This window comes from Perca fluviatilis, chromosome 6 (genome assembly GCF_010015445.1).
Source record: "Perca fluviatilis chromosome 6, GENO_Pfluv_1.0, whole genome shotgun sequence".
Lineage (NCBI taxonomy): Eukaryota > Metazoa > Chordata > Actinopteri > Perciformes > Percidae > Perca > Perca fluviatilis.
Window position 1 is genome coordinate 12,943,883 of NC_053117.1, and position 12,846 is coordinate 12,956,728.

General features: G+C 41.6%; 1 protein-coding gene across 1 annotated transcript; it reads right to left on the minus strand.

The window, feature by feature from the left end:
• Window positions 1-961: 961 nt before the first annotated feature.
• LOC120561256 (Golgi-associated plant pathogenesis-related protein 1-like) lies at window positions 962-4,473 on the minus strand. The gene is made up of 6 exons (XM_039804293.1): window positions 4,242-4,473; window positions 4,041-4,067; window positions 3,674-3,883; window positions 2,864-2,941; window positions 2,396-2,545; window positions 962-1,134 (listed from the first exon to the last, which is right to left on the minus strand). Exons 2-6 carry the CDS (start codon window positions 4,045-4,047, stop codon window positions 1,130-1,132), a joined length of 450 nt encoding a protein of 149 aa, XP_039660227.1. The 5' UTR covers window positions 4,048-4,067; window positions 4,242-4,473; the 3' UTR covers window positions 962-1,129.
• Between the last annotated feature and the right edge of the window lie 8,373 nt (window positions 4,474-12,846).

Below are 12,846 nucleotides of genomic sequence, written 5' to 3' on the forward strand. Positions count from 1 at the left end.
CTTGTTGAATCAATGCCACGAAGAATTAAGGCAGTTCTGAAGGCGAAAGGGGGTCAAACACGGTATTAGTATGGTGTTCCTAATAATCCTTTAGGTGAGTGTAGCTCAGTGCTGATTGCAATGGTAACACTTTATAATAATGGTTCATGTATGACTTCATGCATGAAAAAGCATGCATTCATTCATGTAGTACTTCATGAACTATCAGTAATGTGCAAGGATTAATAGTATCTGATTCATGACTTAATGCAGAAACAATGCGTTAATTAATGCATCAATTAAGGTATATGAATCATCATGATTTCTGATGTATTAATGATGCTCATATATTCTTCAAAAAAACTGACCAGTCACAGCAGTATACATATATTCTAATTTTTTTTAATCATGATTAACTAAACATTATGTCTTCATTACTTCATCATGTTTTTGGCCCTTCAAATAAAGTGCTGACCTGGTCCGTCTTTAACATTTATACAATAAGAAATATTTAATGGTGGCATACAATTACTGTAAATGTATTAAGAATTAAAGGAGTGGGTTTATTTTTGCTAAGGTCACTGCATTGACACAAAATACAGTATACTGCAGATGCATTTTTAGTTGTGAATGTTTCTTTATTCACAACAACATAAGTCATTTAAACAGTAATGTCTAAGAACAATGCTCAGCCAGCAGTATATTTATGAATTTTACTTTTTACTAACTTCTAAATGTCTGAACACAAGAAATGTCTTGACATTTATTTTTATTTTTGGTGTCACAAAGATTGGGGCATATGCCACCATTATTAATGTTAAAGATGGAGCAGGTCAGCACTTTATTTAAAGGGCCACCAACATGAAGAAGTCATGTTTAGTTAATCATGATTACAACACTACAATTCTGTTTCTTTAACCTGTCACTTTAACTACAGATTTATTAAATGCATTATCAACTAAGACAATTTTACACAATAACATTTTTTATTTGATGTATTTTACTTTTTTTTTACAACATGGAACATTTAGCAACAGTGGGTCGCAGTAATGGTCAAGGATCTACAGCAGTGTGAAGTTTTCCTTGGGCTCACTGAACCTTCCTCACTGGAAGTCTTGTCTGCTCCACCCACCTCTCTGCCAGCTGTCTTTTACGCTGGAAAGTGACAGTAAAATACTGGTGAGGTATGTTGTTCAACTGATGAAGAGTAACCACAGTAGGCCATTGTGTATTCCTAAAACCTGCACCACATAAGAATGAGGGCTGCATCTGTCCCTGATGATACACTGAGATATTTAGCTTACTGTTGTGGCATCAGGTTTACTTTAAAAAGCTACGCAAGTTTCCTCTCAGTGGTTACTGCAGCACCCCTAAGGGTGGAGTCAGGTGTATAGAAAGTTTGGTACCAACACAAATGTTTGTTATGACATAAAGGTTTTTTGCTAAATGTTAAAGGTGCAACTGCTAGTGACCCACAACTACAAGTTCACAACACATTCTTTGCTAAAAGGAGCTGCAGCATTCGTTTGTCTGTGCTATGTGCATTCTAAAACTAAAGCAGACAAATATTGTGATGTACATGGCTCTTAATAACATTAGTGCAGTTTAAAAATTACTGAGTAAAATACACTGTAAACCTTTGATGTAAGTATACAGCTAAAATCTCACATTATCTTGCTGTTTTAATGTTATACAGGATCATACTGTAAATGGTAATGCATTCTGGGAGAAAAGAATATTACAGCACTATCTGTGAATGTTACAGATTACAGTTATTTACTGTTAATACCAATGCATCTTGGGAAAATAAAGGAAAAGGCGGGAATTACACTGCAGCCAGTATATTACTGTAAATTCAAATAATACAGTAAGAAACTGTATATCTATTTACAGTATAATACCTTAAAATGTAAAAACAGTATGCAAACTGTAAATAAACAGTAGTTTACTGGCTAGGCTGCTGCCAGTATAATACTGTAGATTTACGGTGAAAAGTTTTACAGTGATATCAGTTATGGACCATGAGAATAAGCAGCAAAATGTCCTTACAGAATCAAAAGTAAAAGTAATTCATATGCTTGCCCCGTTTTCAGAGTGCATGTACACTATATATAATTGCATTACTACTACTGATATGAACAGTATTTTATTTTGTAGCTATTCAAATTGGTGCTAATTTTAACTACTCCATATATTATTAGGATATTTAGGAATATCACAGTTCACATCCTATTTATTTAAGTGGATTATAGGTTTTGTGAAGTATAATACAGTATTTCTCTCTGAAAGGTAGTGGAGTAACAGTATGAAGTAGCATAAAATGGAAGTCATCAAGTAAAATATTATTACCTCAAAAGTACAGTAAATAAGTTACTTTCCACCATGGTCTTTGGTGTAAATTGTGGTAATATGTTACCTTTTGGGAGGACGTTTTTCTCAAAGTATCCCGGCATGTTCATGTTGCCAGCTGGCCGGTACTGCCCAACCACAAAGACCTTGTGGCCATCAGTGGCCATGCCCACACCCAGTTCTTTGCTGTCTTTCCACACCACCTGAGTAAAATGACCTGCAGGAGGAAACACAGCAGTGGGGTACTATCTTCCAATGTGTTATTCACTGCATAATATAACATCTGAACCTGAACATAAATACAATTACAGAGCAGTAGTAGTAACTAACTTATGGCGTAATCTTTAAGTAGATAATAAAGACCAGTCATAGGTTTAGACATAATTTCCCATTTACTTGAGTGTCCAAACTTTTGACTGGTACTGTACATATTTTAGGGATGCAGATATACACATGTATTATTGATTCACACATTTCAAATGTATTTATATTTACAAACTTCTTAGAACTCATCATGATGTGGGTTGAGTTTTACCAGTATTGCTGCTGAATCCAGGGCGGCTCCAGTTGTAATTCTTGATCTCACTGTACCACGAATCTACAGCTTCTTTCCCTAAAACATGGAGGAGACAAAAATAAATGAACATAATATGAACATTTAAATTGGTAGTTGAAGTTTGAGCTTCATAGCCTAAACAGAGTTGCTCTAAAGGCAGATAGTTGGATTTGAACTGCAGTTGGTGAAGGACAGTTTAGCCCAGGGGTGTCAAACAAACGGCCCGTGGGCCAGAACCGGCCCGCCAAGGGGTCCAATCAGGCCCACTGGATGACTTTGCAAAGTGTGAAAATTGCAGAGAAGTAATTCACTCCAATTCCAAATTTACAACTTTAATCACAGAGAATATCGGAGTTCTTTTTCCGTAAATTTATGACTTTAATCCTATAAATTATTATTTATTTTTTTTCTCTCGGGTCTGTAACATTATTATTTTTTCATACAATGGCCTTAGAACGCTGTCGTAGCAGAAGCAACTTGTGTTTGCCAACATCAAGCTGACAAGAAAATCTGTGGCAGATAAAGTTTCAGATCTTTCTGGAGTGGTTTACTGGTCTGGCCCACTTCAGATAAGATTAGGGGGATGTAGCCCATGAACTAAAATTAGTTTGACACCCCTCGGTTAGCTGCTATCGCAAAGTAGCGATTTTCCTAAAAAAACCTAATAGAAATGGCAACATTATTTCTCAAAATTACAGGTGGGTGGTAATTGGTAAAACATACTGGAGACAGTAGAATAAGTACAGAAGAGTGATACATTCAGAGAAAGGTCTTGGGTCTCTAATTCACCTGTCAGTTTAAGGGTTGCTGAGCTCCACATATTGTAGATGTTCTCTCCGTCCTGAGTTTTACTGTGTTGCAGGGCGTTGATTGCCAGCAGGTGATTGGCCCATTTCTGAGCTGAAGCAGACAGCTCGCTGCTAAGGGTCATCTTTGGCGTGTTGTGCTTCAGCCTGTAGGCATTGTGGGTTTCCAGGAACTCCCGCTGAAAGCTTGCATCTGTAGAGAAATCAATCGATATCAATTGATAAGCTTTTACTGCTTAGAGGAAACATTTTTTTTAAACATTGTGGATGTAGACATGATGAATCCTGCCCTGTGATGATATATTATGGAAAGCTGTGGAAAATATTTCCTGAGCAGACAAAGCACTAACCTGCCATTGTGCATGTGGTTATGAAGGCTGAAATGAAATAAGAACAGAGTTTAAAATTTAAAAATAACCCTAACCCTAATAACACAAAAATACAGAGTGAAAAAATAACCATAAAATCCAATAAAGTATTAAACGTTAGCGTGGTGGTGATGAAAGGAATAATTTCATACAGTCATGACTGCAGTGATCTCCAGCACTTACCTGGTTCAGGGTCTGGAGGGATGTCCTGTGAAGATACAGTTCCCTTTGCTGTCTTGAAGTCAGTATTTATGAGAAAGACCTCTCCCTCCTCGTCGATGCGTAGGAGGAGACAGATACCCAGCCCTTGCCTGTAATTATTTCATTGTGCCACCATCCTTTTTGAAAATGACTCAGCATTGTTGTTTTCAGGATGATCCATATTCTTCACATGCTAATTCTGAAAGCCATTAGTAAAGGAATAATAATAGCGAAACAAAAGAAGGAGATAGGCGTTTTGCCAAAGAAAACATGTAAACAGAGAGCAGATGAGTACTGCTAGGTGCTGTCAAACAGGTTGTGGCCACGTCCCCTCCTGTAAAGAATGGATTTCTTTCTCTCTCTTGCCCTCCAGCAGCATCCGCCGAGTTGAGACCTGAAATAAACATAGTCAAACAGAAGACTTCAAACACACATGGATTTTATCAAGTCACTAATAAAACAATACTTCTAGGCCCCATGCTTATGTTTACCACAAATCCAGCAAATGTCTTTCTAACCACAGTGACATGAGTTGCTCACAACAACGCTTCACTGCAGACTCCCATTCTGAAAATCACATCATCAGAAGTGACACTCTTATGTAGGTGTGGTTTTGTGTTGCTAGTGAATTTTGACACCAACTGAAAAAGTTTGCCCTTCAGTAGAAGGGTTAAGGCTGTGTTTTTGGCTGTCAGTCATCCAAACGTCATCCAACAATGCACACAGATAAAAGATGGAAATACTCAAGTACAGTGCAGGTACTTAAAAAATGTACTTTAGTACAGTACTCGAGTAAACATAATTAGTTGATTTCCACCACTGCATTTTTACATTACAACATGAGAATTTAGTTATAAAAAGCAGTCACACACACAAACACACAACATCAAAAAAAGAACTTCTCAGAGGAACTGATGTTTTTTAGGGGTCCAAGCCCGAGGGGGCATGGGAACCGCGTAATGCAATGCATCGCGGTTCACAGCTCCAATGGAGCGTGGAACCCTATTGTTTTTCTACTGATTATTAGGGGTCCAAGCCCGAGGGGGCAAGGGAACCGCGTGTTGCAAGGGAACCGCGTGTTGCAAGGCAACGCGGTTCACACTCCAGCGGAGCGTGGAACCCTATTGTTTTTCTAAGGATTTTTATTATTTTCCATTATTCTTCTCCGCCTAAAACTCCGACTGCAGCCTAAACTGTACATGGTGGGGGGTTGCCATTTTCAGGACTGGTCCAAATCCCTGCAAGGACCTCAGTCTCAGAAATTGACCCATTTCCACCACTAGGTGGCGCTATAGCAGACAAAAACGCGTTTGGCCCTATAACTCCCACACCGTACACCCGACATTCAAAAGCCATACATCTACGCTTTCACTGGATCCAACTGAATCACGTGATATAGGCCACGCCCATTTCCGCCTAGACTTTTATGCGTGAAAAATCGTGATTTATCAAAAACCTACTTTTTCGAACTCCTCCTAGACCGTGCGACCGATCTGCACGAAACTTGGAACCTAGCATCTCCAGACTGACCTGACAAAAATTTATAAAAGGATTTTTTGTACGATAAAAATTGCGCATATAACGCACAAACTAATTTGTGTAGCTAACTATGAAAACACCAACTTTGCCATATCTCAGCCAAAATAAATGCTATCAACCCCAAACTTTAGATTATTCTTTGCCATGACCCTCTGGAGGTACCCCATGCGTTTTACGAAAATTGGTCACTAGGGGGCGCTACAACTACAAAATGTTTATATCTCATAAACGGCTCTTCCGATTTATACGAAATTTAATGCGTACCATCTGGGGCCAATCCTGAGGCCATCTCTAGAATGGAGTACTGAGGGGTCAAAGTGGGCGTGGCCTATGTGACCCAATGTGACCCAAGTCTAGATATACCACTTACACTAATGTGAACAACTTTAAATTTACAGGGTAGATGGATAATCGGCCATCGACCACACCTACCAAAAATTACACATGTGGACCACTAGGTGGCGCTGTAATGTTTTTTTGTCTTTAACTCCCACATTACACATCGCACATTAGAAGTTGTTACATCCACGTGTTCCTTGAATCAAGCTGAATTACCTGATATAGGCCAACCCCATTTTCGCGCAAAATGTTTTTCGCAATATCGCGCAATGTGCAAAACCAACTTTTTCGAACTCGTCCTAGGCCGTGCGACCGATCTGCACGAAACCTGGTAGATAGCATCTCCAGATGGACCTGACAAAAGTTATTGAAGGAATTTTGCTACGTTAAAGTATGCACATTTGACGACAAAACCAATTTTCCTAGATAGCTACTACACACATATCATATCATATCTCGGCCAAATTAAATGTTATCGGCAAATATCTTGAGGTTCTTGTTCAACATCTGACGACGATACTCTGTACCAAATTTGGCGAAGATCGGCCTTTAGGGGGCGCTATAAGCAACGTTTATTTGTTTTCCCGCCAATTTTCTCAATGCATTTCAATGGGAAATTTGCAATTGCAATATCTCTGCCACAGTAAAAGCAATCAACACGAAATTTGTGTGGCGTGGCGTTCTATGGCTACCTACCAAATTTGGCAAAGATCGGCCATTAGGGGGCGCCAAAATCAACATAAAAGTATTTTGCACTGTTAATCAATGTTAATGGAATATTTGCAATGGTAATGTATCAAAGACCTTGCAGCTCACACTTCTCAATATTTACTGATGTTTACCTCCTACCGTTACGTTTTGGTTTTCGCATTTGCGTGCTCCCCTGATGGTCTGCAATAAACAAACTTCTTAACCCACCTGACAAAGTTTCTACAACCTTCACAGTGGACAAGTGTAACTCTTTTCTCCCACTTTTTCAATCCAAAATCAACACCATTCATATGCGCTGATACCGTGCAAATAAACATTGCAGTTGGTGCTAAGTGGAGAGTCTGTCATAGTGTGATTGGGCATGTCGGTGGCATTGATTCTTAATTTCCCACGAAGGTGATCGCGGTTAAGTGTCAGTTAAACTTCTCATCTCCAATCCTATCTGTATTTGTGAGACGTGGCTCTGTCCTGAGTTGAAAGCCTACTTTACGGCTTTATTATCGAGTTAATAGGCGCATGTGTTCGTGTCGGTCGCTGTCCATTTCCTAAGGTTTTGAAATGCAAACAAATTTTGACTACTTCATTTTTTTTAAACGACGTGCGCCTGTTAGCACCCTCAGAGGAAAACATCAATCAGCGCCTATGACACCATTTACAACAACCTGACCACCTCCCCTGCTCTTTCAACCACCACACCTGCCGGTACCTCCACCCTCTAAGTCACTCTCTCATTTCTCTCTGCTGTCCCCTGTGGTCAGGGGGTTGAGAAGTTTGTTTATAGTAGAGAATTGTTAAAAGTAGTCTGTATATGCATGGAGATGAACTGTTAACCACTACATTTGCAACGGCAAAGTACCGCGAGACCTCGTACATCAAACCTCGACATTCACCAACGTTTGCCCCCTACGTAATGCTTCCGGTCCCGCGATTGGTGCAGCCCGGGTCATCGGGGACCCGACTGGCGGCTCCCGGGGCATGGCGGACGACTGGCATCGAGGGCGCGAATGGCATCGGCGCGAATGGCATCGGAGGCGAATGGCGTCAGAGGCGAATGGCATCGAAGCGAATGGCATCGGAGGCTTGGGCCCCGGTCATAACTGCTTGCAGTTCTAGTTATTTTCCGCTTCTTCTTCTCCGCCTAAAACTCTGACTGCAGCCTAAACCGTACATAGTGGGGGTTGCCATTTTCAGGACTGGTCCAAAACCCCGCAAGGACCTCAGGGGCAAAAATCGACCCATTTCCACCACTAGGTGGCGCTATAGTGGACAAAAACGCGTTTGGCCCTATAACTCCCACACCGTACACCCGACATTCAAAACCCATACATCCACGCGTTCCCTGGATCCAACTGAATCACGTGATATAGGCCACGCCCATTTCCGCCTAGACTTTTATGCGTGAAAAATCGTGATTTATCAAAACCTACTTTTCGAACTCCTCCTAGACTGTGCGAACGATCTGCACGAAACTTGGAAGCTAGCATCCCCAGACTGACCTGACAAAAGTTATAAAAGGAATTTTTGAGATCAAATTGCGCATATAACGCACAAACTAATTTGTGTAGCTAACTATGAAAACACCAACTCTGCCATATCTCAGCCAAATTAAATGCTATCAATGCCAAACTTTAGATTATTCTTTGCCATGACCCTCTAGAGGTACCCCATGCGTTTTACGAAAACTGGTCACTAGGGGGCGCTACAACTACAAAAAGTTTATATCTCATGAACGGCTCATCCGATTTTATACGAAATTTGATTCGTAGCATCTGGGGGCAATCCTGAGGCCATCCCTAGAATGGAGTACCGAGGGATCAAAGTGGGCGTGGCCTATGGGACCCAATGTGACCCAACTCTAGATTCACCACTTACACTAATGTGAACAACTTTAAATTTACAGGGTAGATGGACAATGGGCCATGGACCACACCTACCAAAAAGTACACATGTGTGAATAACTAGGTGGCGCTGTAATGTTTTTTTGGCTTTAACTCCCACATTACACATCGCACATTAGAAATCTTTACATCCACGTGTTCCGTGAATCAAGCTGAATTACCTGATATAGGCCACGCCCATTTCTGCGCAAACGTTTTTTCGCAATATCGCGCAATGTGCAAAACCAACTTTTCGAACTCGTCCTAGGCCGGCGCACCGATCTGCACGAAACCTGGTAGGTAGCATCTCCAGATGGACGTGACAAAAGTTATTGAAGGAATTTTGCTACGTTAAAGTATTGCGATTTGACGACAAAACGAATTGTCCTAGCTAGCTACTACACACATATCATATCATATCTCGGCCTAATTAAATGGTATCAGCAAATAATTTGAGGTCCTTGTTCAACATCTGACGATGATACTCTGTACCAAATTTGACGAAGATCGGCCTTTAGGGGGCGCGCTATAAGCAACGTTTATTTGTTTTCCCGTCAATTTTCTCAATGCATTTCAATGGGAAATTTGCAATTGCAATATCTCTGCCACAGTAAAAGCAATCAACACGAAATTTGTGGTGCTCGGTTCGGGCGTGGCGTTCTATGGCTACCTACCAAATTTGGCAAAGATCGGCCATTAGGGGCGCCAAAATCAACATAAAAGTATTTTGCACTGTTAATCAATGTTAATGGAATATTTGCAATGGTAATGTATCAAAGACCTTGCAGCTCACACTTCTCAATATTTACTGATGTTTACCTCCTACCGTTACGTTTTGGTTTTCGCGTTTTGCGTGCTCCCCTGATGGTCTACAATAAACAAACTTCTTAACCCACCTGACAAAGTTTCTACAACCTTCACAGTGGACAAGTGTAACTCTTTTCTCCCACTTTTTCAATCCAAAATCAACACCATTCATATGCGCTGATACCGTGCAAATAAACATTGCAGTTGGTGCTAAGTGGAGAGTCTGTCATAGTGTGATTGGGCATGTCGGTGGCATTGATTCTTAATTTCCCACCGAAGGTGATGCGGTTAAGTGTCAGTTAAACTTCTCATCTCCAATCCTATCTGTATTTGTGAGACGGTGGCTCTGTCCTGAGTTGAAAGCCTACTTTACGGCTTTATTAGCGAATTTAAGTAGTGTTGGTCGGTTGCTGTTCCATTTCCTAAGGTTTTGAAATGCAAACAAATTTTTGACTACTTCATTTTTTTAAACGACGGTGCGCCTGTTAGCACCCTCAGAGGAAAACATCAATCAGCGCCTATGACACCATTTACAACAACCTGACCACCTCCCCTGCTCTTTCAACCACCACACCTGCCGGTACCTCCACCCTCTAAGTCACTCTCTCATTTTCTCTGCTGTCCCCTGTGGTCAGGGGGTTGAGAAGTTTGTTTATAGTAGAGAATTGTTAAAAGTAGTCTGTATATGCATGGAGATGAACTGTTAACCACTACATTTGCAACGGCAAAGTACCGACAACCTCGTGCATCAAACCTCTCGACATTCACCAACGTTTGCCCCCTCACGTAATGCTTCCGGTCCCGCATTGGGTGCAGGGCGGTCATGCGGGACGACAGCGGCGGCTCCGGGGCATGGCGGACGGGCGAATGGCGCATCGAAATGGCAATGAAGGCCGAGCCGAATGGCATCGGAAGCTTAAGGCGCTGCGCGGTTGGAAGAAGGCGGGCGAGTGCCGTTAACTGCTTGCAGTTCTAGTTATTATTCCGCTTCTTCTTCTCCGCCTAAAACTCTGACTGCAGCCTAAACCGTACATAGTGGGGGTTGCCATTTTCAGGACTGGTCCAAAACCCGGCAAAGGACCTCAGGGGCAAAAATCGACCCATTTCCACCACTAGGTGGCGCTATAGTGGACAAAAACGCGTTTGGCCCTATAACTCCCACACCGTACACCCGACATTCAAAAACCATACATCCACGCGTTCCCTGGATCCAACTGAATCACGTGATATAGGCCACGCCCATTTCCGCCTAGACTTTTATGCGTGAAAACATGATTTATCAAAAACCTACTTTTTCGAACTCCTCCTAGACTGTGCGACCGATCTACACGAAACGAGGCTAGCATCCCCAGACTGACCTGACAAAAGTTATAAAAGGAATTTTTGTACGATCAAAATTGCGCATATAACGCACAAACTAATTTGTGTAGCTAACTATGAAAACACCAACTCTGCCATATCTCAGCCAAATTAAATGCTATCAATGCCAAACTTTAGATTATTCTTTGCCATGACCCTCTAGAGGTACCCCATGCGTTTTACGAAAACTGGTCACTAGGGGGCGCTACAACTACAAAAAGTTTATATCTCATGAACGGCTCATCCGATTTATACGAAATTTGATGCGTAGCATCTGGGGGCAATCCTGAGGCCATCCCTAGAATGGAGTACCGAGGGATCAAAGTGGGCGTGGCCTATGGGACCCAATGTGACCCAACTCTAGATTCACCACTTACACTAATGTGAACAACTTTAAATTTACAGGGTAGATGGACAATGGGCCATGGACCACACCTACCAAAAAGTACACATGTGGACAACTAGGTGGCGCTGTAATGTTTTTTTTGGCTTTAACTCCCACATTACACATCGCACATTAGAAATCTTTACATCCACGTGTTCCGTGAATCAAGCTGAATTACCTGATATAGGCCACGCCCATTTCTGCGCAAACGTTTTTTCGCATATAGCGCGTAATGTGCAAAACCAACTTTTTCGAACTCGTCCTAGGCGCGTGCGACCGATCTGCACGAAACCTGGTAGGTAGCATCTCCAGATGGACGTGACAAAAAGTTATTGAAGGAATTTTGCTACGTTAAAGTATGCGCATTTGACGACAAAACGAATTGTCCTAGCTAGCTACTACACATATCATATCATATCTCGGCCTAATTAAATGGTATCAGCAAATAATTTGAGGTCCTTGTTCAACATCTGACGATGATACTCTGTACCAAATTTGACGAAGATCGGCCTTTAGGGGGCGCTATAAGCAACGTTTATTTGTTCAGCCCACTAACTCAATGCATTTCAATGGGACATTTGCAATTGCAATATCTCCGCCACAGTAAAAGCAATCAACACAAAATTTGTGACGCTCATTCGGCATGCCGCTCTGAGGTTCCTTACCAAATTTGGCGACGATCGGCCATTAGGGGGGCCGCTATAATCAACATATAAGTGTTTTGCCCTGTTAATCAATGTTAATGGAATATTTGCAATGGTAATGTATCAAAGACCTTGCAGCTCACACTTCTCAATATTTACTGATGTTTACCTCCCTACCGTTACGTTTTGGTTTTCGCATTTGCGTGCTCCCCTGATGGTCTACAATAAACAAACTTCTTAACCCACCTGACAAAGTTTCTACAACCTTCACAGTGGACAAGTGTAACTCTTTTCTCCCACTTTTTCAATCCAAAATCAACACCATTCATATGCGCTGATACCGTGCAAATAAACATTGCAGTTGGTGCTAAGTGGAGAGTCTGTCATAGTGTGATTGGGCATGTCGGTGGCATTGATTCTTAATTTCCCACGAAGGTGATCGCGGTTAAGTGTCAGTTAAACTTCTCATCTCCAATCCTATCTGTATTTGTGAGACGTGGCTCTGTCCTGAGTTGAAAGCCTACTTTCGGCTTTATTATCGAGTTAATAGGCGATGTGTTCGTATCGGTCGCTGTCCATTTCTTAAGGTTTTTGAAATGCAAACAAATTTTGACTACTTCATTTTTTTTAAACGACGTCCGCCTGTTAGCACCCTCAGAGGAAAACATCAATCAGCCCTATGACACCATCATTTACAACAACCTGACCACCTCCCTGCTCTTTCAACCACCACACCTGCCGGTACCTCCACCCTCTAAGTCACTCTCTCATTTCTCTCTGCTGTCCCCTGTGGTCAGGGGGTTGAGAGTTTGTTTATAGTAGAGAATTGTTAAAAGTAGTCTGTATATGCATGGAGATGAACTGTTAACCACTACATTTAACCGCAAAGCCCGCACCTCGCAATGGCATCAAACCTCTCGACATTC